Source organism: Cucurbita moschata, unplaced genomic scaffold, assembly GCF_002738365.1.
Source record: "Cucurbita moschata cultivar Rifu unplaced genomic scaffold, Cmos_1.0 Cmo_Scf00051, whole genome shotgun sequence".
Classification (NCBI taxonomy): domain Eukaryota; kingdom Viridiplantae; phylum Streptophyta; class Magnoliopsida; order Cucurbitales; family Cucurbitaceae; genus Cucurbita; species Cucurbita moschata.
The window spans coordinates 1,317,778-1,343,133 of record NW_019268567.1 but is presented as its reverse complement, the minus strand read 5'-3'; the positions used below and the strand labels follow the sequence as shown (position 1 = coordinate 1,343,133).

Here is a 25,356-nt window from a genome sequence, read left to right as displayed (position 1 = left end):
GAGAGTTTAGTTTTGGAATTATAAAGTTCATTGAATACTACAAGGAAGACTCCACAAACAAAAGATGTTCTTAGCACCGATCCCCTCTAAAAATATATGTATATAAGCATCATCCTCAATTTTGAATGCAAATATTTTAAATTAATTACATTACCAAAAATAAAATATGGATAAATATTGTGATTGTTTTTTATTAAATTAAAAAATATATAACATAACAAATTATATTAAACAATTTTATAATCATAATTAATAGTTGAGACTCAAACTTAACATTTAGTTATATTCATACAACTTCATGGTAAATTTGTAAGGTATTTACTCATGGTAAATATATTTTTAAATTTTTTAAAAAATATTTAAAGGTGCTTTTGAAATAAAAAAAAATTAAAGGGTAAAAGATATTTTTTAATATATTTTTAAAGTTAAAAAATATTTTTGAAAATTTTTTCGTACCAAAATTTAAATATATATTTTAAGATTTTTTAAATTTTAATTTTTTTTAATTTAATGGCGTTTAAATAAAATACAAAATTTAAAGATGTTTTTATTAATTTAACTTAAAATTTAAAAGGCGAGAGATTATAAACGGAGTCTCAATTCTAAGGTAAAACCCTCCCAGACTCGCATGTCCAGATTCGGACTTAAAACCCTAGAAATGTCCTCCATCGCCACACGCCACATCCGTCGTCTATCGACGGCAGCCACCGCCACCGCCACCGCAACCGCTGCTGCCAAGGCCACAGCAACGACGTCCTCTTCAATATCCATTTCAAAAGCGAAATCTAAACTAAGAACAGAGTATGATCCAGATAAAGCTCTGAACATTTACTCTTCTGTTTCCAGTCACTACACTTCCCCTGTCTCCTCTCGCTATGCTCAGGAACTCACTATTCGGCGCCTTGCAAAGTCTCGTCGATTCGATGACATTGAATCCCTGATCGAATCCCATAAAAATGACCCAAAGATCACTCAGGAGCCCTTTTTGTCCACCTTGATTCGATCCTACGGTCAAGCTGGTATGTTCGAGCACGCTATGAGGACTTATAATCAGATGGAAGATTTCGGCACTCCTCGATCGGTGATTTCCTTCAATGCGCTATTGTGTGCATTTAACCATTCGAAGCAATTCGACAAAGTTCCTCAACTGTTCGATGAAATTCCGAAGAAATACAATTTCTCTCCCAATAAGATCTCGTACGGGATCCTGGTCAAATCCTATTGCGAATCCGGTTCTCCTGAGAAGGCCATGCAAATTGTAAGGGAAATGGAGGAAAACGATGTGGAGGTTACTGCGGTGACATTCACAACCATTTTAGATGCTCTGTACAAGAAGGGTGAGAGCGAAGAGGCAGAGAAAATCTGGAACAAGATGATATCAAAAGGGTGTGAACTCGATGTAGGGGCCTATAACGTAAGATTGATGCACGAGCACGGCGGCAAGCCAGAACACGTTGAAGCATTGATCGAGGAAATGGCTAATTCAGGTATGAAACCCGACACCATTAGCTATAATTACTTAATGACTTGTTATTGCAAGAATGGGATGATTGATGAAGCAAAGAAGGTGTATGATGATATGGAGATAAATGGGTGTAACAAGAACGCTGCAACTTTTAGGACATTTATGTATTACCTCTGTAGAAATGGAGATTATGAAAAAGGGTATATGGTTTTCAAGGAGAGTGTGAAGGTTCATAAGATTCCTGATGTTAACACAGTGAAGTATTTGGTGGAGGGGCTAATGGAGAAGAAGAAGATGAAAGAGGCCAAGGGTTTAATCAGGACCATAAGGAAGAAGTTCCCTCCTGATTCTTTGAAGACCTGGAGAAAAGTTGAGGAGGCTCTTGGTTTGGCTTCTTCTTCTAAGGCTGATGATGAAACTGAAGAATAAGTGTTTAAGTTGAGCTACGTTGTTGTTGTTCTTGTTGAGTGTAATGCTTTCTTCTCTGATTTTTTAGTCCCTAATTGAACAAGTTTTGTTCTGAAAGCTGCAGATTGCTATCAGTTGCTACTATGGCTTGCTATTAGAAGCCTAGATTATGAGCCATGGGGCTATATAGAGCTGTAAAAGCACCAATTTTTTTCAATAGATTGTTAGCCTTTGTTATAGTTTTCAAAAAGTTTTATGCAACATTCAAATGATAGGCATGACAACAAATTGGCTGCTATGTTCATTTGTTGACTAAGAAGATCAAGTAAACTTGGCTGGAGTGACATGAATTATGAGAAGGTTTAATATTTTGATGTGTTAGAAATGGATGGATGGATGGATGGATGTATTGAGAAAAGAAGTGACAAATCCATTGTGCCCTCTATCGTCTATCTTCTAATTAGGGTTGTTGGTAGGCCGTTCCTCTGAAAAATACAAAATTCGATAAATAGATGTATTTATATTCTATTAGTTTTTAAATTAATGATGCGCGAGATCCAATATTTGGTGGGAGAGGGAAATGAAACATTTCTTATAAGAGTGTTAAAATCGACAATATCGCTTAGTGGTGGATTTGGACTATTACATCATCATGTGAGACTATATTCCTCACATAGATTGAACTTATGGCCCAAAACCGACTCGACCACCCAATTTATAGCCCTGTTTTTTTGTTAGATGAACACGACTCACTATAATGGTATGATATTATCCACTTTGAGTTTAAGCTCTCATGGCTTGGCTTTGAGCTTCTTAAAAGGCCACATGCTAATAGAGTATTCCTTGATTATTATACTTATGATTATTCTCTAAATTAGTTGATGTAGGACTTTTATCATCCAACAATCACTTGTTCAATTTTATTCGTGGTCGCTTAAATCTTTCGAAAATATACGCAGATAGTTGAAAGAACAAAATGGCGACACGAGATGCCATATCTTTGCTTCAAACCTTCTTTTTCCCGGCAATTGATGGTCCAACGTCGTGGCCGGTGGGCGTAGCCTTGCTGCAACGCGGCAGCAGCCCACGTAGCGTGGCCAAAACTCCCAAACCCAAGAAAGGGAGATACAGTTTCAACAGCAGTCCAGATGCCCTCTGTGACCCTATCAATTCAGCTGCTATAGCAACCTGAAAAAAGAACCTAATATAAGCTTTATTCATTTACTTCCATCTTCAAATAACCTATCGGTCTGAGAGGAAAACAAAATATCTATTATAAGAGCGTGAAAATCTCTCTTAGTAAATACATTTTTAAAACCTGAGAGAAAATCCGAAAGGAAAAATCCAAAGAAGATAAAATCTATTAGTGGTGGGTTTGAGCCGTTGCAAATGGTATCAAAGCCAAACACCAGACGATGTGCCAGCGAGAAGGTTGAGCTCTGAAAGAGGTGGATACGAGATGGTGTACCAACAAGGACGCTGAAAAGGGAGTGGATTAGAGTTCCACATTGATTAGAGAAAGAAATAAGTGTCAGGGTGCACACCAGAATAGGACGTTGGGTCCCGAAGAGAACGAGTGTTAGTGAGGACGTTGACCTCAAAATGAGTGGATTGTGAGATCCCACGTCGAAAGCGTTTTAAAAACTTTTTTTTTTTTTTTAAATTAGGAAAAGTTCAAAAGAGAAAGTTGGAGAAGGACAGAAAATCAGAGTAAAGCATTGAACAACAATCACATGATGGTAGGAGAAAAGTAGAATACCATAGCAGAGAAAAGGGAGACGCCATAGATCAAACAGGTGGTGTGCAGCCATGACTTTGCAGCCCAGATGGCGTAGAGGTTGAAAACCGTGAGCGGCCATTGAAGGAGAAGCTCCAGCCAAAGCAGGCCGACGAAAAAGGGAGGCGCCTCGGCCATCAGATAGTCTCCCGACAGTCGAACGTACAGCTCCTTGAAATCAACAAGAACATCGGGGAAAAGGGCTCCGGGGAGCAATAACTGGGCGCCGATGAGCGGCGGCGCCATGGCATGTACAAATAAGAACACAAATAGAACTGAATCGAAGAGCTTCAGAAGAACCCCCATTGCTTCACCTTCCACAGATCTGGGAGAGACGTTGACTTCTCACTTCCCTATCCTATTTACTACTCATTTTCTTTCATCAAAATTTAATTTTTTTTTTTTTTATCAATCTTAGTTGACTTAAATTACCATAATAATTTCTAGAATTGTCTCTGTAATTTATAAATAATTAATACAGTAACCATAATATAAAGTAACAACTGTTTTTTTTTAGTAAACGTGACATATTAAATAATAATTTCTCCGTAATATATGAATTTATATTTAACATTAAATTACAAATTTAGTTATTTAGTTATTCAATTTGCAAATTCTGTGTGAACTTTAAATATATATAAATAGTATTGCCAACATTCATTTTATGTTAATAAGTCAACTTAAAAATATTTTTAAAATTTCATAGGTCTACTCATTTAAGATTTTATTAAATATAAAATTCAGTTTTATAGATAAAATTTTAAAAAATTTAGTAATTTATTAGACCAGAAAGTTAAAAGTTTATTAATTATTTTTTAAATTTAAATATTTATTAGATACAAAATTTAAAAACAAACGAAAGCTCTATCAAAAGTGCCGCAAGCTCCGACTACAATTCTAGTGCTTACCATGCTGCCATATCGGATTCAGGATGGTCGCTTTGTCCGACAACAGCATCAAACTCACCACTTCTAGCGACGACTCGCTTGGTAAAAAAATATTAGTACCATATATAATTTTTTTTTAGAAAGTAAAAAATATAAGAAAACCTTATATATATATATATATATTTTTAAACATTTATAAAATTAGCTGAAAAAATGGTTTTTTTTTTTTTTTGGTAATTAACTCGGTAGGTGTGTAAGACTAGTAGTGGAGGTATTTTTGTAATTAATTCCTTTTTCAGGGTCCAAAGCTTCTCTCCATTTCCCGCCTAAAACCCTGAACAAAGAAAAAACAAGACATTCTTTAAGAACCAGTATAACAGCACGCGGGGCTTTTCTCCGCAAACTTCACGACGATCCATTTTCCAGGGTCGCTTCCCTCTAAAAATCTCTTCATTTCTTGGTGAATCTCAACTGCAGAACTAAAGTTTCTTCGATTTGCTACCGTGCATTTGGTTCGTTCTGCTTCCGGATTTTCGTCTTTGTGTTTGTTGAGCGGTAGGAATTTCAGTACATAAGATTAATCAACTCGGCGCACGGTTTATAGCTTCTTAGGAAGATCACTTGGTTATTTGTGTTTTCAAGTGGTTTTGCTCTGATTTTTGGCTTAATCCGGTCTTTGTTCACTGTTTGATACTCATTTTAGGGCTGGAAATGGCTCTCGAGGAGAAACCAAGAGCTGATAATTCTGCAGAGTCACCGACCTCGGTTCTGGAAGACGAGGTTTTTTCATTTTCTTCACTCCAGCTTCTGACTCTTTTTTTTGTGCTCTTGATTCTTTTGATACGGCAAAAGACCTCGTCTGGACATTTTAGCAGGAAAAAAGGAGTCGATTTCGTGTTTTTACCTGCTTTCGAGAAGAACTTTTAAATTGTGCTTAATGAAAAGGATTATTCCGTCCTTGAAATTATTATTTATTAGTAAAAGGAGAACGAAGAACTTTCTGGAAATAATTATCTTAATGTGTAATGATTAATCTATCGTTTTTCTTTTAGAATGCTCCTAAACAGCCGCATGGAAAAAATGATTTTCCTTACTCCTTTTTACTTTCTTTTTATTCAATCATATTCTGTCGCAACGCTGAAATAGAAGATTTTTCATGTTTCCCTGAAAAGATTTTCCCTGGGTCTAACACTTATTAACTTGTCGGCACTTGAAAACAAATTTGTTTAGATATTCAGTAATGTTTACGGTGAAATTCATTGGAAAATGGTGGAGATACCTCCAACTTCTGACAATGTTGAATTAAATGGAAGGAAACATGTAGTCTATTTTAAGATTCCATATGGACCTCTAACACTTGCGTGTTTGTTTTCTTGTGCATTCTTTTGCCATCATGTTCAAATGAGCTATGTTTGCATGTCAGTAGGGAATATATCAAATAGTTTATTCGATTCCTACTGAACTGGTATCCGTTTTTTCTAATGCTGCGCCAAATTGTCTTGTGACTTTTTCCCCCTTTTGCATGAAGGATATATGTAATGGGGAAAATGAGATCAAGTTGGAGGAAAAGATAATTTTGGAAGCAAAAAATGGGGATTCCAGTCTCATATCAAAAGAAATGGCAGAGGAGGAACAGAAATTGCTGGAAGCTCGGGTTAAGGATGAGGAGGCCGTGAAACTTGAGGATTCAAAAGAATCTGCAAAGTTGAATGACAATCAGTTTACCAAATTGGACGAACTTCTCACTCAAACACAGTTGTACTCAGAATTTTTGCTGGAGAAAATGGATGACATCACATTTGTATGTCTATGTGCTTTATAATTTACAGATTTTTAAGTTATGCGCCTTTTCTGTCTCTCATTGAGATTGTTTTCAACTTTTTGCTAGAATGGAGTGGAGGAAGAGAATAAATCTATTGAGAAAAGTAATGTTCGTGGTTCAAAGAGGAAAGCTGCTCCACGTTATAATAATGTAAGAATTATGTGGTTCTCACGTCTTAACATCTTGGGGTACTGTTTTAAATCCTTTTTATATTTGAAATTTTAGCCTCAAGTAATGTGTTGTTAATTGAACTTCATCTTGAATATCCTTTATTACTGCAAACTATTGGTATATTTTAAATAAATTCTAACCTGGGACAAAAATGTTTCTAGAGGAAGGCAAAAAGAGCTGTTGCAGCTATGCTGACTAGATCAAAAGAAGGTGAGCGGGACGAAGATGAGAACTTGACCGAGGAAGAAAGAATCGAGAAGGAGCAGAGTGAACTTGTACCTCTGTTGACTGGTGGCAAATTGAAGTCCTACCAACTCAAAGGTGTCAAATGGTTAATCTCATTATGGCAGAATGGGCTGAATGGAATCCTTGCAGATCAAATGGGGCTTGGTAAGACAATTCAAACCATTGGCTTCCTTGCACATCTGAAAGGGAAGGGACTGGATGGACCTTACTTAGTAATTGCTCCGCTTTCCACACTTTCAAATTGGATAAATGAAATATCGAGGTAGTCTCTCGTGTTAACTTGGTCTTAACATTTTTTAATAATAAATTGTTTAGTCACCTTATTTTCTCCATTTGTTTTTATGTCTCCTTATATAGATTTGTGCCCACAGTGAGTGCTATTATTTATCATGGTAACAAAAAACAAAGGGAAGAGATTCGAAGAAAGTCCATGCCTAAAACAATTGGACCTAACTTCCCCATAGTGGTTACTTCTTATGAGATTGCAATGAGTGATGCTAAAAAAGTTTTGAGGCATTACAATTGGAAATATCTTGTCGTTGATGAGGTCAGCCATTTAGACTATGCTTCTACTGTCTCTTATAAAATATAGTTCATGAATTTTAGACACTCTTAGTCTTTAAAACATATTTTTCTTGTAGGGGCATAGGCTGAAAAACTCAAAATGCAAATTGCTGAAGGAATTGAAGTACATAACTGTTGAAAATAAACTGCTTCTTACTGGGACACCACTGCAGAATAATTTGGCAGAGCTTTGGTCGTTGTTGAACTTTATTTTACCAGATATTTTTTCGTCCAATGAAGAATTTGAGTCATGGTCAGTATGCCTTTTTATCTTTAGATGGGTGCTTATAATCTTAAGAATTGTTTTTTCCATTTGTGAACATGGTGGTGAATTTATAGCCTCTGGAAGTACTGCAATTTGTTAAATAAAGAATACCACATATTTTGAGACTGTAGTTGCAGGGGGTCAATCAATTATTATTACCATATTCAAGACTGATTTGCTCCTAATAATTTGTTCAGGTTTGATCTCTCTGGAAAGAGTCATGCTGAAGAACAAGAAGAAACACAAGAGAATAGAAAGGCCCAGGTTGGTAATTCTTTGATGTTATTTTTTTCCAACCCTGTATGTTGTTATTTGTTGCACAAGTTTGTCATATATAGATATTTGAAACCTGCAGGTGGTAGCAAAACTGCATGCAATACTGAGACCATTTCTACTTCGGAGAATGAAATCCGATGTTGAGCTAATGCTCCCTCGGAAGAAAGAAATTATATTGTATGCAACCATGACCGAGTGTCAGAAGAACTTTCAGGAACATTTAATTAACAAGACGTTGGAAAGTCATCTCTCCGAGAAGGGATCAGGTGGTTTAACATTGAGCTTTAGTATATAGATGCCATTTGCTTGTCGTTTTAACTACCAAGGATGTTGCAGTATATTTTCTTTGTTTTTCTGCTCTTATCATTTGGTATATGGCTGAGGGATGATGGTTTCTCTTGGTTGCCAGTTGGCATTTATAAGTTGCTGAGTAACCAGGGGATTTACGGATAGCGAGTTTCCAACTCCTTTAAGTTTTGCACTTTACTCGTTTAAATTTTATTTGTTAAATAAAACACTAAAATGTCACGACTAATACGCAAAATGAATGAATCTATTTTAAATTCATTAAAGAATCCAATCTAACTAATAATATATTTCAGAAGTTTTTAAAGTTTACTGTAGATATGAAAAATCATTTATCCTACAGTATTTTAGGATTTCTCTTTAATATTATTATTTTAGAGTATATTTCTTTTGCATATCTATATTGGTTTGGCTCAGCTTAGGCATAAAGAAAGAGAAAAATCAAACCAAACTGCCTTAGTGCGGTTGAATGGTCAGTTTGGTTTGGTTTCGTATACTTCTAGTTGACATAAATGAGTGTTTAAATCTTCAAATGCCGTGGGCTTAGGTTTCAGGTGCATGCTTGTTCTGGTTGTATTTCATTTAGGCTTTTGTAATATGTGCATTAAATGTCGCTTGGTTAAAACTGTTGTATGTGCAATTGGATCATCTTGTGCATGATTTGTTTAGGCTGCTTATTTGATGGTAGGCTTCATTATATTCGTTATATTCCATTCCATTTTATGTTCTGCTAATTGTGGTAATTTTGTGAAACTGTAGGCCATGTTTTGAAAGGAAAGCTTAATAATTTGATGGTCCAGCTTCGGAAAAATTGCAACCATCCTGACCTCCTGGAATCAGTTTTTGATGAATCATGTATCTTTCTCTCATTCTTCAATCTGTCATGGTAAAAATGTATTATACAATTTCACTTAATCCCTTGTCTTTTCCTGACAGATACATATCCTCCTGTAGAGCAGATAGTAGAGCAGTGTGGAAAATTTCGCTTACTGGATAGATTGTTGACACGACTGTTAGCACGCAAGCATAAAGTAAATTGATTTGTAATCTTGTTCAGTTCTCAGTTTTGCCTAGCTAACTCCATTGCCTACGTTGCATTTCTTTTAGGTCCTTATCTTCTCTCAATGGACTAAGATTTTGGATATCATGGACTACTATTTTAGTGAGAAGGGATTTGAAGTTTGCAGAATAGATGGTAATGTGAAACTAGATGAAAGGAAAAGACAGGTATGAGCTTTTGAATGAACTATCTGAATACTTTAAAGCCTGTTGTGTTGTGTGCTGTTGCTCTTGTTTTCCCCTTCTTTCTTGCTTTCTTCACATTGTATGTGCCAAAATGTTGCAGTATGGTGTTAATATCAGAAATTGTTGCACCAAAGAACTATGTTCAATCTATCTGTTATGTGTAAAGCTACGTTATTAATGGAAAATATACGTGCATGATGCATATACATATTCCTTTGACAAATATCATTATAGAATCTGGTATATCGAAGAAGATGAAACTACGAGGAGAGTTGTGATAGAATTTGAGCAAGAGAGAATTCATGGATAATCACAAACGCTTTTGTAACTTCTATTGGAACTGGCATTGGATTCTGGTGATCTGAGGTTGCTGTCAATGTAATCATAAGCTACTCATGAAGACTAAAGTTGACAAGCATCATCATATTGTGGAACTTCATTCCGGTGACTTATAAGGTGCAACCATATGGGCCTCTTAACTGCCATATGCAGCTGGAAACTTGCTCTTGGCTATTAATTCCTAATGTTCTGATGCACACATTTGGAAAGTGTGAGATTCCATGTCGGTTGGGAGGAGAAGGAAGCATTTTTTATAAGGGTGTGGAAACTTCTCCCTGACAAATGCGTTTTAAAAACCTTGAGAGGAAGCCCGAAAGGAAAAACTCAAAGAGGACAATATCGGCTAGCGATGGGCTTGGGCTATTACAAATGGTGTCAGAGCCAGACATCGAGCGATGTGCCAGCAAGGAGGCTGAGCTCTGAAGGGGGGTGGAAGCGAGGCAGTGTGGCAGTAAGGACGCTAGGCCTTGAAGAGGGTGGGTGGATTGGGGGTCCCACATCATTTGGAGAAGGAAACGAGTGTTAGCAAGGATGCTGGGCCCCAAAAGGGAGTGAATTGTGAGATCCCACATCGGTTGGGGAGGAGAACAAAGCATCTTTACGAGGGTGTGAAACCCCTCCCTAGGAGACACATTTTAAAAACTTTGAGGGCAAGTCTAAAAAGAAAACCTCAAAAAGGACAATATCTATTAGTTGCTTGGACTATTACATAAAGGTTGTCTCAATCTTTTTGTGAAGTATTAGTCTGTTAGGAGGAGGGGTAGGGGAGTATAATGACAACCATATTTGGTGTGGGGAGTTAGTCATCTGTGTACCATATAGAGACTAGAGTTCTAATTCTATGGGGTAGGGTAAAGCAGAAAAAATAGCCAATAATTTATAGAGGATTTATGCAGAAGAAAACTAAAGGAAAAATACTTTGAAGGAAAAACCAAATTGTGAACCTCACTACGGGGTAGAAATGTATGCCTTAGTGACGCCACCTCACCTGATCCTGGTAAGATTCCTTAGGTGCTGATGAGTGTTTCCTAGTCTAGGTGCATGCCAAGGCCTTCCACTTGGCTCATATTTGTCCTAGAAATGTCCAAAATTCTCAGTATTGCCTTCGTGCTTTGTGCTTTGTGCTTTGTGCTACTACTTTAGTAGGTTTTGTTGGGATCTTGAGAAACGTTTAGTTGAGACTGAAATAATTACTTGCATGTTATATGTAATAATAAATTGAATTTCCCTTTACATGCCACAGCTGGACTAGAAATGTTGTAAATATTTCCTTTATGAAAGTGTTGTAATTGACAAATTTAATTTTTCTACATGTAGATCCAGGAGTTCAATGATGTTAACAGCAACTACAGGATATTCATTCTAAGCACCCGAGCTGGTGGTCTGGGTATCAACCTTACTGCAGCAGATACCTGTATACTCTATGACAGCGATTGGGTATTTTTCTCGACACTCCATTTATTGTTCAGTTTCTGTATTAATATTGACTCACCATATTGCGTATATACACCAGAACCCACAAATGGATTTGCAGGCCATGGATAGATGTCACAGGATTGGTCAAACGAAACCCGTACACGTTTACAGACTTGCAACAGCTCAGTCTGTAGAGGTAACTTGCTGGTGGTCTTAATCTTTTGGTGTGTTCATATTCATGATGCTATTCATCAGTACTCTGAGGACTTGTCTTAACAGGGCCGCATCCTGAATAGGGCATTTAGTAAGTTGAAGCTTGAGCATGTGGTCATCGAGAAGGGGCAATTTCATCAGGAACGAACTAAACCCAATTCTGGAGCTATTATTGAGGTTAGTTGACCGTGTTTCAATCCATTTCTACTTTCTTTTCACTCTCTACTGTGAAGAAAATGGATCTTTTGCATTGGAGATTTGCCGTGTGACCAACATTTCTTGTGGCTGCAATGAAAATTCCCATTGTTTCTTGTCCCGTTTTGTGTAAAATTTTTCAGGAAGAGGATCTGCTGGCTCTACTAAGGAAGGAAGATTCTGCTGAAGATAAGATGATACAAACAGACATTAGCGATGCTGATTTGGAGCGTATTTTAGACCGCTCCGACCTGCTTCCCCCGTCTGGTTCAGACGACGAGAAATCAAAAGTTTCTGGTGATTTATACCCCCTCAAAGGGCCTGGTTGGGAGGTGGTGATACCAACTTCAACAGGAGGGGTACTCTCTACACTAAACGCTTAACTGTTAACAGTAGTTTTGAAGTTGCGGTTTGGGACATGGGGAAATGTATGTAGTTGGGGGATTCTGTTGCATGCAATTTTTGGTCTTTTTGAGTTTCTGAGCATGCAAAATTATGATTAGGGCAGCATGTTTTGTTTGAGGTTGGGAGATACACTTTGTGAAAAGCTGTCTTCCGAGAAGAGTTTCTAGGGCGTTTGGCCATAGAAACTTGCTTGATCTTTTTGGGACGAATTAAGAATATGAATTCCCTTTCTATCATTGCATACATTAGTGGCTGGACGAATTAAAAATACGAACCTAAACTTGCATGATCTTCGATTGCTAAGCTTTCATAGTTTTACTTTTAGTTTCTTGAAAATGCCTAAGATGTATTCGTTATAGACTTAAGATGTATTCCTTATAGACTTAAGTACACCATAGAGTCTCCCTTGAGGCCTATGTAGCTCTTGAACATCCTCCTCTAAATCGAGACTCAACTCCCTCTCTAAAGTCCTTGAACAAAGTAGACCATTTGTTCGAAACTAGAGTCGTTGTCAACTACACCTTTGAGGCTAGTTCGACACTTGATTATTCTATTGACATAGTTAAGGTTATGACTCTGATACTTTAGAAACCGTAGACCTCCACGATGGTCTGATATTGTTCACTTTGAGCATAAGCTCTTGTGGTTTGCTCTTGGTTTTCTAACCGGCCTCATATCAATGGAGTTGTATTTCTCAACATTTATGTCTTGACATTTTTTTATTTATAGTATTTCTAATTATGAATGTTTAAATTAGCCATCGATAAATGTACACCAACCAACACAGTGAGTTATTAATTTTTATTTTTTAAGTAGGCACTCATTTCTCAATTTTTTTTTTTTTTTTTTTTTTTTTGTCAACCGTCATGTCTTCTAAGTTTATTACATTCGCTACGGAAATTAAGCAAATTAAATAAATAATTCACCGGTCTTCATTTAATGAAGTCACGAAGTCTTCCATATTCTAAGATATAGCGACTACTCCTTCGTACTTGAAGCAGATATGATGGGATAGAATAACACACTCTTTTTTTTGTTTTTTTTTTCTTTTAAAGAAATATGATAAAGATATTTCTTCCATTTTAAAAGGAAGATAACGCCTAACTCAAATAGGTTCAGAAACAAATAAAAAACAAAAACCAAAATATTTATAAATATTTTGTTTTTTGGCCAATACATAAATTATATTTAAAATACTTTAATTTTATTAATTAATTTTTAAATCCACGTCAGCCGGTGGACGAAAGGCCCACGTGACCGACATGTAAGGAGAGGCTTACGTAAATTAATTTGGACCATTAACTGTTTGACTCACCTGCCGTTCACCTTTTTCTTCGTGACGGCCACTTAGACCATGCCACGTAGTTTCACTCGCCCCGCGACGCGTTAATATCGAATCTACCACTTATAATGCCATGCTTTAGCGTTAAAACAACTGGTGGGTTTATCACTACAATAACTTTATTTAAATTTATCTCAAAATTTCTACGATTTATAAATAATAATTATTATTATTATTTGAAAATTTAAAATAATCCTTTTAATTTTAATTAATATCCTTACGAATTTAAGGGTATTATTGAATTTTTCAAAAATTTGAGATATTTTTTAAGATAACATGTAAAACTGAGAGATATTTTTATTAATTTTATTTATTTAATATCTATAAATAATCAACCATTATCCAAATTAATATTTGAATTACTAAATTAAATTGGTTATTAATTTCGGGCTTACACGGAGGCATTATTAGTGATAAGCAGCGCAGTTTGTTCTCTCACATTCGCCAATAACCTGAGACTCGTTCCCTGGAAAAACAAACCCCATTCCAAACCCCCACTTTCCGGCCTCCAGCGAGCTTCAAGAGCGGGGGAACCGCCGTCTTTTCTTCCATTTCTTTCACTCAGGCGATTGCAAGGATTGGACGGAGGTGCTGAGGCAAGATGTGGCGCTGTGTTTCTCGTGGCCTTCGCGCTTCTTCTTCTTCCTTTTCCAGGAAATCGTCGCCTAATGATCACCTCAGATCTCACTTTTCTCGATTCTTCTCCGATTCGGTATGACCTTCCTTCATATGTCTTGGTTATTGAATATGAGCTTCGACTTTTGTCTGGATCTTTGATTTTAGTATGTTTTCCTGTTTCTCGCGGTTATCATCTTCTTTTTCCTTTTATCGAGGATGGCGTGTGGAATGGATAAACAGACTATGATTTATTATTCTCTCGTTGTTTCTTTTTTTCTTTTTTTTTTTTAATGCCACCTTCCTGGATTGTTAGTGATCTGTGTATTTTAATCTTGTGTTGACTTGGCTAATTGCTTGCATGAGAGAATGAAATGTAATTCTGTTTTGCATTGGTCCCATTGATTGTGCTGATCGTAGCTAGCTCTCTCAAATTTCTTTCCTAGGGCTCCAGTATTTGTGTAAAACTTCTCATAAAGATGGTGACTGCTAATAGGTTTTTATTAAATATTTAATTATTTCTTCTCTGGCTGATGGCAGACGGCAGGTCGCTCGTCATACACTGTGGTTGATCACACATACGATGCGGTTGTGGTAGGAGCCGGTGGTGCAGGGCTTCGAGCTGCTATAGGATTGTCAGAACATGGATTTAATACTGCCTGCATTACTAAGCTTTTCCCAACTCGATCTCACACTGTTGCAGCTCAGGTACGGGGTATTCGGACTTATGGTAATGCTGTCTGTTATGTCTCACAAATTGGTAACTTACCATATGGCGTCAGTTCACTTTTTTGTCTCCGAATTTAGGTTAAAGTGTCTTATATCTGAGACTCGAATTCTGATAGAAAAGTTCTGTAGTCAAAGGCTCATTCTCTAAACTAACCCAATTTCTGTCATTTTATGAGAAACTAATTTCAACGAAGTTGAAAAACTTACTTGTAAGTCTCTTTGGGGTTCTAAATGCAATAATAGTGTTTTTTATGGATGCAAAAGGCTCAGTGGAAGGCACTCTCATCCTTCGCAACAATTCCTTCACGTTTAATGAAGTGATTGAAAATTCTTTCTATTTTCTCTTCAACCAGTCTTTGGCGGATGATTTTTTTCTTTCTTTATTTTTTTCTGGCTATCAAACGTTTATGGCGGATCTAAGGCCTCTTGTAAACCTTTCTTCCAATAAAATCAAGGAGAGATCCAAGAGTTCTTTTTTTCAACCCAAATTCTGTCCATTTAGCAGGAAGGGACCACTTTCTTTACTTTTAAGTCACCTAACGAGTAATAACAAAAAAGCCTAGACACTACTAGAGAGAAACAAAGAATCTAGCAATGCGATGCTAGATTGTCCAGCATATTTAGAACTGGTTGGAGGTATTGCTTAATGAATTAGATTTATTGAAGCAATACCTAACATATTGCTTAATGAATGAGGTATTGCTTAATGGATTGTTCTGTTGGTTTATTGAATTAGATTTTGTTTGACTTGAACATATTGCTTAATGAATTGTTCTATTGGTTTATAGGGAGGTATTAATGCTGCACTGGGAAACATGACTGAGGATGATTGGAGGTGGCACATGTACGACACTGTCAAGGGGAGCGATTGGCTAGGTACATATTTAGAACTTTGGATAATTCAAAAATATTGTCATGCAATGCGATGCTGACATTGTGCTTAGAAACAAGCACACAAACACACATCAAAATGCTCGTGGCTTCTTACTTGCCAATACTAAGCTAGTAGCAAAATTTGTTTATATGGTGCACTTTTATGTGCTTACCTTGCGTATATTTGCTGATCCTTAATGATTTAGAACTTGTAGGTGTGCAAAAACAAATCTATTCTATATAAACATTATAGACTTACAATATTTGTACATTCAAATCCTTGACCTGTATGGTTTTCATTTTCTAGGTGATCAGGATGCCATTCAATACATGTGTAGAGAAGCACCAAAAGCAGTTATTGAGCTTGAGAATTATGGACTTCCATTTTCTCGTACTGAAGAGGGAAAAATATATCAACGTGCATTTGGTGGTCAGAGCCTCGACTTTGGAAAGGGTAACAATTCATATTATATGTTCTCATTTCCATGTTGGTCTCCCCTTTAACATTGAGATTCTCATGTCTTCAATTTTTTACTTTTACATTGTCGTCTTTGTAGGTGGACAGGCATATCGTTGTGCATGTGCTGCAGACCGAACGGGGCATGCTTTATTGCATACTCTCTATGGCCAGGCTATGAAGCATAACACACAATTTTTTGTGGAATATTTTGCTTTGGATCTTTTAATGAATAGTGATGGTATATAACCTCCACTTTCCTTGAATTTTACGTAATATTATAGATCTTTCCACCCATGTTTGATGGTCACCCTTACCACTGATATTGGCATATCAGGTAGCTGCCAGGGAGTGATAGCATTAAATACAGAGGATGGTACACTACATCGGTTCCAAGCTGCATCAACAATTTTAGCTACTGGGGTACTGTATGCCATGATGATTGTTATCACAATGTATGAACTGATAAATTATGTAAATATAACTCTCTGCTTTTTCAGGGTTATGGCAGAGCATATTTCTCTGCCACCTCTGCTCATACCTGTACTGGAGATGGAAATGCCATGGTTGCACGTGCTGGGCTTCCACTTGAGGTTCATATTTTTTCCTTTTCTAGTATGGTGGTGGAAGGTTTTGGATAATTTCTCATTCTCTTTTTGGACCTTTTCTTTCCCTTTCTTGCACAGGATTTGGAGTTTGTGCAGTTTCATCCAACAGGAATATATGGTGCTGGATGCCTTATTACTGAAGGTCTGAACCGGAAGTTTGAATAATAATTTTCCTGTCGGGTTTTTCCCCTCACTCTACATGGACATAATACTAATTTAAATGAAATTCTTTTGTTCTGTAAAAAATTAGGATCTCGTGGTGAAGGAGGCATTCTTAGGAACAGTGAAGGTGAGCGCTTTATGGAACGATATGCCCCAACAGCAAAGGATCTTGCATCAAGGGACGTTGTCTCAAGATCCATGACGATGGAAATTCGGGAGGGTCGTGGTGTAGGTATGAAGCTTTTATCCCCTTCTAGTATTAAATAGATGCATCCATGTACTTTCTCCCAGCTAATAAGGCGTGGTTATGTTGATAAGGGCATCTGAACAAAATAACTGTTAGGGAGTATACTAATTTGTTCTTTTTCCCTATTTACTATCTTTCTTTGGTTACTGAATAGATAACTCTTAACAGGACCACTGAAGGACCACATCTATCTTCATTTAAATCACTTACCCCCTGAGGTACTGAAGGAGAGACTTCCGGGTATCTCAGAAACTGCTGCCATTTTTGCTGGCGTTGATGTTACCAAAGAGCCCATTCCAGTGTTACCTACAGTGCATTATAATATGGGTGGAATTCCAACTAATCATCATGGAGAGGTATGCATGAAAATGTAACTCTTATTTTATTCATTTTTTCTAACCGAGTATCCTCTCATAAAATGTTTGAGAGTAAAAAATTTGGGAGTTAAAAAAAAATAGCCAGGAAGATTCGCCCTCTAATGTTTCTGTAGAATTCAAAATGACCTCTTTTTTCTGCCTTCTCAAACTTCATTTGTAAATTTGTTGTTTATCAGGTAGTTACAATCAAGGGCAACGATCCAGATGCTGTAATTCCAGGATTGATGGCTGCTGGCGAGGCAGCTTGTGCCTCGGTTCATGGTGCCAATAGGCTTGGTGCAAATTCGCTTTTGGACATTGTTGTCTTTGGACGAGCTTGTGCAAATAGGGTAGCAGAGATCAGTAAACCAGGCAAGATGCTTATTTATTTATTTTTAACTGGGAAATGAATGATGAACCCACAACCCGATTCAACCAATAATAATAAATTGATAATGTTGAATGATTATATTTGGGCAATTTACAGGGGCCAAGCAAAAGCCGTTGGAAAATGATGCTGGTGAGAAGACAATTGCATGGCTAGACAAATTAAGGAACGCAAATGGTTCACTTCCCACCTCAAATATTCGGTTGAACATGCAACGAATTATGCAAAACAATGCTGCTGTCTTCCGAACTCAGGAGACCTTGGAAGAAGGTAGCCAAATCGAAAAGAGAGAATTTTAATTTTGAACTTCTATACAATCTACAACTCTGCCTTCATTTCGTTTCATTTTTTGTTTTCATTCTGCTTCTGTAGGTTGCAAATTAATTGACAAGACATGGGAGAGTTTCCATGATGTGAAGGTCAAGGACAGGAGTTTAATATGGTAATAATAGGATCATGGTGTTTTCTGTCTTTATTTGTTTTAAATATGATTACAATTATCAAGTGTAAGTACTGAATCCTTGAAGGGTTGATTTAAGGTCTTTATTCGTTGAACAGGAACACTGATTTGATCGAGACAATTGAATTGGAAAATCTTTTGATCAATGCCTCTATTACCATGCACTCTGCTGAAGCCAGGAAAGAGAGCAGAGGAGCACATGCTCGTGAAGATTTCACAGTTAGTTTTATTTACTTCTATTAGTAGTGACTCAATACTTCCCTATGACTTCAATATAGTAATTTTGTATACTCTGGTTATGCAGACAAGAGATGATGAGAACTGGATGAAGCACACATTGGGGTAACTCTCGTGTCTGACACTTAGAAACAAGAAAAAACTGCCCCGTTTTTATTATTCTTAGTCAGTCACCTTTTCACATCTTTGGGACTCCTGATCCATCATTGACCCATGGCTCAACTAGATTAACAGAAATAAATCTCTATTACTAGTTCGCCCATGATTTCAATCGATTAACTTCTGCTGTATGTTTATTAATATGATTGAATTTGCAGATTCTGGGAGAATGAGAAGGTCAGGCTGGACTATAGGCCAGTGCACATGAACACATTGGACGATGAGATGGAAACAATCCCTCCCAAGGCCCGTGTATACTGATGACTTATTCAACCATAATAGATGGAAGAAGACTGCAATAAATCACTATAGGTAAGCCATGTGGATGGTAATTATTTAAAGTTGTGTACTATCTGCAACTTAAGCAGGTCGGTCGTTTTTATGCTTGCAAGTAAATTATTTCATTGAGCGTAAGCATAAATTCGATCTGCAGGCCGAGATGCCTTGTCTTTTTATATTGTCTTTTCTTTGCCATGGCCTACCAGTTGATATGACTGTTTTGAAAGGAGATGGACGTTTATGAGGTACAAACATGTATCCAATTCAAGTAGGAGATTTCAAATTTTTTTTTACTCAATAAAGTGTTTTGAGGTGAACTTTTCTGAGTTTTTCCTAGTCGAATTGGTTCCTTATTCTTGAACTTTTTCATTAATGGTGACTGCATAGTTGCAAGCATACCAATAAGATCTTAGTTTGTTTTGAAGTATCAATCGATCCTAGTTCCTTCCAAATCATCATTCCTAGTCATAATTGCCTCAACCAAAATGTCAAACGCTAATAGTTTTCAGTACCACTGTTTCTGCCAAGTTGTTGGGGTGTCTTGTTTATCGTGTTTTTTCTTCTACAACAATGATGAGGAAACTTTCATTTGATTGAATTGATGAATTTAGAAGGAAAAGAAAAGGTTGTAGTGTGGTTTATTTGATCTTATGTAGGGACAGTTTCTCCCACTTTGGCTTATAGTGTAGTACTGTATTCCAACAAAAGTACTTGTTGCTTTTCCTGTAGCATTTCCATTGAAGATTTGACCTGAAATACCAACCCTTCCACCATTAGTGCTTCTAATTTAATAAGAACCCTTCATTCATGAGTTGGAGATTTGTATGTTTAACCACACCTCCAGTATAAGCATTCTCAAATTTGTGTGTTGTTTGGATTTGGTGTGATATTCATGTCCCCCTACCAAAAGTGAATCGTTCTTGTTACTCTCTTGTTTGCATATATAATGTCTCCTTCAAAATCTCCCTGTCCTCGTTTTCTAAAACGATCTTAAATCAAGACTAGAGGCTCGAGCATACATCGCTTGGCCGTAGGCAATGTAAGAACGAATTGGCTTAGCTCACTTGTCGTTGGAAAGTGAGTGCCGCACAATTGCAAGTCCGCTGCCATTAAGAGTGCGATTGTGAGCCAATTTGCCATAATATCTGTAGTTGTGTAGATGATCTTTGTTGAATATCTATTAACGAATATCTATAAATGGCATTTTAAAAGTAATTTTGATGGTATGAAACCCTATTTCAATGTGTACGATCAATCATTCATAATGATTGAAAGCAGCATGTTTAAAAGTGATTTTAATTATTAAAAAAAATACTCTTACACTTCTTAGAACCATAGTTTTAAGTTTGGTATGCTTGGTCCATGGGGGAACTTTTCGGGGAACTTTGGAAATCAAAATCTTGAAAGTAAAGAAAACCAACTTGTATACTACTTACTAAGACTCAATTTTTTTCTTTTTTTTTTTTGGCAAAAAATAAATGAACCCGACCTATGAAGTTTGATATTCGTTCAATCTCTGCCCTAAAAACATGAAAGGAAAGGGAAAAGAAAAAAAAAAGGTAAAGTGAAAAGAAAAACAAAGAAAAATGAAGAAAAAGTAAGGTGCAAAAAGTGGGGTCGTCTTCGTAGATTATTAAATAACAAAGGAGTTGATTGCTTTGATTTTTTGTCTGATCAAACCGCTCTTCTTTTCTTTAACCATTCTTTCTAATATTATTTTGATTTGTTTATTAAGGCTCTAATTGGAATCCAATCTCTCTAAAACTCAATCATTTAGCAAACAGTTATCATAACCAATTGGGCCTTTTTTCTTTATTGATAAACCTTTGATTTTTGTAATTGCTTCATCAACCTTACAAAAACTTAACTCCCTTAATCGTTGTATAATCTAATAAATCCCTTAAACTAACTCCCTTAATCGTTGTATATATCCTTAACTAAAAGATCAATGGTTCGAGTATCTAATAAATAGTTCGGAGTATTGCAAGTTGACTCGGGTGAGTGGGAGCGTCACTCGAAATTGAAATGAAATTTATAACAAAAAAAAAAAAAAAAAAACATGATTTTGTAAGTGTTTTATTTTCCAACGTGGATTTAGGGTTCACTTTGTTTTTGAACCCATCAAAGTGCGACTATGGGGGAGTGTCCTCCGCCGTTGCTTTTTCGAGATGTCCCATTTCTGCTTGTCGAGAATCACTCCTGCGGGCCCCCACTCAAATTGGCCCTTTCCCATCCTTCCGGGCCCATCATCGGGCCCAGTCGGCCCATTGACCGCCCATAAAGGACCCCCCTTCGCCCTTTCCTCTTCTTCTCCCCCAACCAAAACTTTTTCTTTCCAACTTTACAACTATTTCTTCCCCTATTTTTTTACTTAAAATTTCAAACTTTTTTCACAACTAAGGATAGAGATCCGAACTCACGACCCATTAAAGGGAAGAAGAAAAAAAAAGTCACTAACGACTGTCGATCGAACTATATTCAAGTTTATCGATCACCTTTCTTTAATACGTCTAGCCTAAATAAAAAATATTGTAAGAACATTATGAGAAATCGAGAGAATACCAACCTCAATAAAAAGTTGGTAGCATTATGTGTCGTAAACTTAGCTAGGTACATCATATTTTTACCGTAAATTTTCAGTTTCATTCATTCACTATAAATGTTACCGAATATTTCTCATCCATTCTCGTTGAAGTTTTGAAATGTGTATGCAGTAAAAATTACAAATCAATGTCGGGTAAGATTTAATTACAAAGTTGAAATAGAATTCCTTTTTGAAAAAGAAAATACAAAATAGTTTTAAACCAATGAAACCATATCCGTAGTGAGGTTGGCGGCCATTCATCTCTTCAACTCTCACAGCCAAGGATTAGAAATGGGTGGTGAGGCTTGGAGTGACACAAAAAAAATGTGGAGAAGAAACAACTGCCTTATGACTTAAAATAAGAATAAGTAAAACAAAATAATAATTATTGTACGGTAAAAAATAATTATATTTATTTTTAAATTAGTTATAATTAATTCGGTTTAGAGAATCTATTAACTAACTTAGTTACTACAAGTTTAGTTTCATCAAGGACAGTTAAATAAGTTGATAACAAACTTATCTGAATTATTGGATTATACGAACAAAAGAATATTATAGAAAATAAAAAAGAAGAAGAAAATAATCGTAAATGTTTGAATTTTTAAAAAAAGATAATAATCAAAAGAAAGTGAAAAAAAGCGGAAGGTGGACGTTCATGAGTTAGTGTTGTCATATCGACCAATGAGGGCCCGCCATCATATCACTGCCACGTAATCAGCCGCACACACAGCTTGCCCTGACAGGGACTCTACTCCATTTTTCTTTTTTCTTTTTTTTTTCACTTTTTTTTTTATTTCTTAATGCTAAATATTTATTATATTTCCGTTCTATTAGCACATCTTCATTTATTTATTTATATATTTTAATTAAATATAAATAAAAACCAATTTTCAAAATAAATAAATGAAAAAAAAGGTAGTAAGCTTATAATTTTCAAAATAAAAACCAATTTAAAAGGGGTAGAAGTTTAGGGAATCAAATTAAAAAGAGGTAGAATCGGTCGGAGAGATCGTTAAAGATGAACTTAGCGAGAGTAATGTTCACTTTGGCCTTACCCTTTTCATCCCTAGGTGAGGTGAGCTTTTGAGCGTTTAGCCTCTCCTTTTGTTTAGTTGCAAGCCAATTTGTAACAAACAACGTGGTTTACCTAAAATGTTATTTAGAATTGAAAGGATAATTGCCCAAATAGTTGTTTTTTGGATTTTTGGATTTTTGGAAAAAAATAAAAAGCAAATTTGGGGACTCAAAAAGGACCCAAAATCTCTCTCCTCTTAAAAATTTGTTATGAACGGGGAAAGTCGGGTCCCCTCCTCTGCCACCTTCAACGGACTTCACTGACTTCAATCGGCCACACACACACACACCTTCTGCCCCTTCATTTATTTCTCCTCTCTCTCTCCTTCTCTGGTCCAGAGACTCTGCTTTGCTTTCTCCCACTTTCCACTTCTCTCTCATCGTCTTTCTTCTTCCGGTAATGTGATTCCCTCCTTTCTCTCTGGTTTTGGGAGGCAAGGGTTTTTTGTTTTTGTTTCTGTTTCAGATTAATGGCGTATATGTGCACAGACAGTGGCAATTTAATGGCAATTGCACACCAAGTGATCAAGCAAAAACAACAGCAGGACCAACAGCAACATCACCTTTCTCCTCTTCTTCCTTGGACTAGTTCCAATCCTTCCCCAACAATGGCTTCTTCTTCTTCTTCTTCTCCTGCTTTCACCTTTGGGATTTCAGGTTCCGCCTTCTCCGACCCGTTTCAGGTTGCCGGAGCCGCTGATTCTACCGACCAGCCTTTTCATTTCTCAAATTTGGAGCACCCTTCCACCGGGTTTAGATTCTTCCCTAATTTTGGCGGCGGTGGTGGTGGAGAGTTTGAATCTGATGAATGGATGGACAGTTTAGTCGGCGGTAGAGATTCCACGGATAGCTCTGATCTTCCGTCTGGTTGTGATGATTATGGTGAGTTTGGTCTATATGGTGCGGATCCCTTTAATGGCTCTCCGCCGTCTCTGTTCTACCGAGAACTTCTCCCGGAAGGTTCGTACAAGACGAATAGCGTTCTGCCCCCGTTGCCTTCATCTCCACCACCAGTTAAGGATGCTGAAGTAGCTAATTCAATGGCGGGGAGTCTGCAGAAGAATAACGTCGTCGAAAGCTCGTCTAGTGCGCCGGAAATCGACTCCTCTTCGCCGCCGCTTCTGAAAGTCTTGCTCGATTGTGCGCGGCTTTGCGATTCTGAACCTGACCGAGCAGTAAAAACTCTTAATCGGATCAGTAAATCGTTACGAGAACATGGAGATCCTGTTGAACGAGTTGCGTTTCACTTCGGTGAGGCTCTTCGGAGCAGATTATCTCCGACGGCAATGAAGAACTGCTTGGTTACAAATGATGGCGACGCTAATTCCGAAGATTTCTTGCTCTCTTACAAAGCTTTGAACGATGCCTGTCCTTACTCGAAGTTCGCACATCTCACGGCCAACCAAGCGATTCTGGAAGCTACACAGACAGCCAGTAAAATTCACATTGTCGACTTCGGAATCGCTCAGGGCGTTCAATGGGCTGCGCTTCTGCAGGCTTTAGCCACGCGAGCCACCGGAAAGCCTATCAAAGTTCGTATCTCCGGAATACCCGCACCATCTCTCGGAGATTCACCGGCGGCATCTCTATGCGCCACTGGCAACAGACTCTCCGAGTTTGCAAAGCTTCTGGAACTGAATTTTGAGTTCGAACCGATTCTAACGCCGATTGAGGACCTAAACGAATCGAGCTTCCGCGTTCAATCGGATGAGGTGTTGGCCGTCAATTTCATGCTTCAATTGTACAATCTCCTCGACGAGGTTCCGACTGTAGTTCATAATGCTCTCTTATTAGCGAAATCGCTGAGCCCTAAAATATTGACTCTCGGTGAGTACGAGGCGAGCTTGAACAGAGTCGAATTCTACAATCGCTTCAAGAACGCATTAAAATTCTACTCCGCCATTTTCGAATCGCTAGAGCCAAACTTGCCGCGAGACTCTCCAGAAAGACACCAGTTAGAGAAACAGTTACTCGGCCGTCGAATCGCTGGCGTAGTTGGATCTGAAGAAGAATCAGGAAGCAAGAGAAGAAGAGTACGCATGGAAGCCAAAGAACAATGGAAGAATTTGCTGGAAAGCTCCGGATTCAAACCTGTAGCACTCAGCCATTACGCCATTAGTCAAGCGAAAATACTTTTATGGAACTACAATTACAGTTCTCTTTACACACTGATCGAATCGACGCCAGAGTTTCTGTCTCTAGCATGGAACGACGTTCCTCTCTTAACTGTATCTTCTTGGCGTTGATCGATCGGCTTCTTTCCTTTCTTCTTCGTTGTTGGTGATAACCAGTTTCGATCTGCCAGGTCTTTTTCACTGGTATGGTATGGGACTGAAAACGAATGCAAAAACAAATATCAAATTGCAGTATGGAAGACGCCATTGCCAGAAATTTCAAAAGCTCTTGTGTTCAAAATCTGAAAAGGAAAACAGTGGCTCTTTAGTCTTTGATTCAAACCCTAATTTGTCGCAGGCAGAAGGATCATTCAGTGGGCGCCATTGCCGACCTTTGGAGATACCCATTTTCGGTTCTGAGATTTCGTTCTTATTTCTTTGTAACTCCCTCTCTAAGTTTCGGAGTTAATTAGGGCAATATTGTAATTATCAAAAAGAAAAAAAAAAAAAAAACAGTGTAATATGGCCNTGTAATTATCAAAAAAAAAAAAAAAAAAAAAAACAGTGTAATATGGCCGAATTGATAATTTCTTTTTCTTTTTTTTTACGTTTTTGTTTTAAAGATAACCACTTTTAATTTTAAAGTTATGTTTTATATTATTTTAATTA

General features: G+C 37.1%; 4 protein-coding genes across 6 annotated transcripts; 3 read left to right on the top strand and 1 right to left on the bottom strand.

Annotated features, from left to right (window-relative positions):
* Positions 1-595: 595 nt before the first annotated feature.
* LOC111435912 (scarecrow-like protein 4) lies at positions 596-25,178 on the top strand. The gene is made up of 2 exons (XM_023073512.1): positions 596-1,867; positions 23,185-25,178. Exons 1-2 carry the CDS (start codon positions 629-631, stop codon positions 24,817-24,819), a joined length of 2,874 nt encoding a protein of 957 aa, XP_022929280.1. The 5' UTR covers positions 596-628; the 3' UTR covers positions 24,820-25,178.
* On the bottom strand, positions 2,878-4,028 carry LOC111435922 (sigma intracellular receptor 2-like). Its single transcript, XM_023073532.1, has 2 exons — positions 3,633-4,028; positions 2,878-3,061 (listed from the first exon to the last, which is right to left on the bottom strand). The coding sequence occupies exons 1-2, from the start codon at positions 3,954-3,956 to the stop codon at positions 2,879-2,881; spliced, it is 507 nt and encodes a 168-aa protein (XP_022929300.1). The 5' UTR covers positions 3,957-4,028; the 3' UTR covers position 2,878.
* Positions 4,914-12,243, top strand: LOC111435913 (ATP-dependent DNA helicase DDM1). Of its 2 annotated transcripts, none has more exons than XM_023073514.1 (16): positions 4,914-5,049; positions 5,241-5,317; positions 6,066-6,338; positions 6,426-6,509; positions 6,692-7,038; positions 7,134-7,323; positions 7,418-7,593; positions 7,803-7,869; positions 7,961-8,147; positions 8,947-9,042; positions 9,124-9,218; positions 9,295-9,414; positions 11,089-11,208; positions 11,285-11,383; positions 11,467-11,577; positions 11,739-12,243. In XM_023073514.1, the coding sequence occupies exons 2-16, from the start codon at positions 5,249-5,251 to the stop codon at positions 11,976-11,978; spliced, it is 2,274 nt and encodes a 757-aa protein (XP_022929282.1). In that variant the 5' UTR covers positions 4,914-5,049; positions 5,241-5,248; the 3' UTR covers positions 11,979-12,243. The 2 variants fall into 2 exon arrangements, with proteins under 2 accessions (XP_022929282.1, XP_022929281.1); XM_023073513.1 differs by having other exon boundaries at positions 4,914-5,092.
* LOC111435915 (succinate dehydrogenase [ubiquinone] flavoprotein subunit 1, mitochondrial) lies at positions 13,771-19,248 on the top strand. Of its 2 annotated transcripts, XR_002709151.1 has the most exons (17): positions 13,771-14,054; positions 14,498-14,665; positions 15,475-15,562; positions 15,867-16,013; positions 16,117-16,257; positions 16,354-16,439; positions 16,517-16,609; positions 16,703-16,766; positions 16,875-17,018; positions 17,202-17,389; positions 17,587-17,761; positions 17,877-18,047; positions 18,150-18,219; positions 18,336-18,456; positions 18,542-18,579; positions 18,792-18,945; positions 19,067-19,248. XR_002709151.1 is itself a non-coding variant. In XM_023073522.1 (16 exons), exons 1-16 carry the CDS (start codon positions 13,944-13,946, stop codon positions 18,892-18,894), a joined length of 1,908 nt encoding a protein of 635 aa, XP_022929290.1. In that variant the 5' UTR covers positions 13,771-13,943; the 3' UTR covers positions 18,895-19,246. The 2 variants fall into 2 exon arrangements, 1 of the variants encoding a protein (XP_022929290.1); XM_023073522.1 differs by having other exon boundaries at positions 18,792-19,246.
* Positions 25,179-25,356: the final 178 nt, after the last annotated feature.

Coding starts and splice junctions, on each gene's coding strand:
- LOC111435915 (XM_023073522.1), top strand. CDS start 13,944: ATGTGGCGCTGTGTTTCTCGTGGCCTTCGCGCTTCTTCTTCTTCCTTT. Junction 15,563..15,866: donor CAAGGGGAGCGATTGGCTAG/GTACATATTTAG, acceptor TTCATTTTCTAG/GTGATCAGGATGCCATTCAA. Junction 16,440..16,516: donor CAACAATTTTAGCTACTGGG/GTACTGTATGCC, acceptor CTGCTTTTTCAG/GGTTATGGCAGAGCATATTT.
- LOC111435913 (XM_023073514.1), top strand. CDS start 5,249: ATGGCTCTCGAGGAGAAACCAAGAGCTGATAATTCTGCAGAGTCACCG. Junction 9,415..11,088: donor TAGATGAAAGGAAAAGACAG/GTATGAGCTTTT, acceptor TTCTACATGTAG/ATCCAGGAGTTCAATGATGT. Junction 11,384..11,466: donor CAACAGCTCAGTCTGTAGAG/GTAACTTGCTGG, acceptor TTGTCTTAACAG/GGCCGCATCCTGAATAGGGC.
- LOC111435912 (XM_023073512.1), top strand. CDS start 629: ATGTCCAGATTCGGACTTAAAACCCTAGAAATGTCCTCCATCGCCACA. Junction 1,868..23,184: donor TTGGTTTGGCTTCTTCTTCT/AAGGCTGATGAT, acceptor TCCCCAACAATG/GCTTCTTCTTCTTCTTCTTC.
- LOC111435922 (XM_023073532.1), bottom strand. CDS start 3,956: ATGGGGGTTCTTCTGAAGCTCTTCGATTCAGTTCTATTTGTGTTCTTA. Junction 3,062..3,632: donor TCTCCCTTTTCTCTGCTATG/GTATTCTACTTT, acceptor TTCTTTTTTCAG/GTTGCTATAGCAGCTGAATT.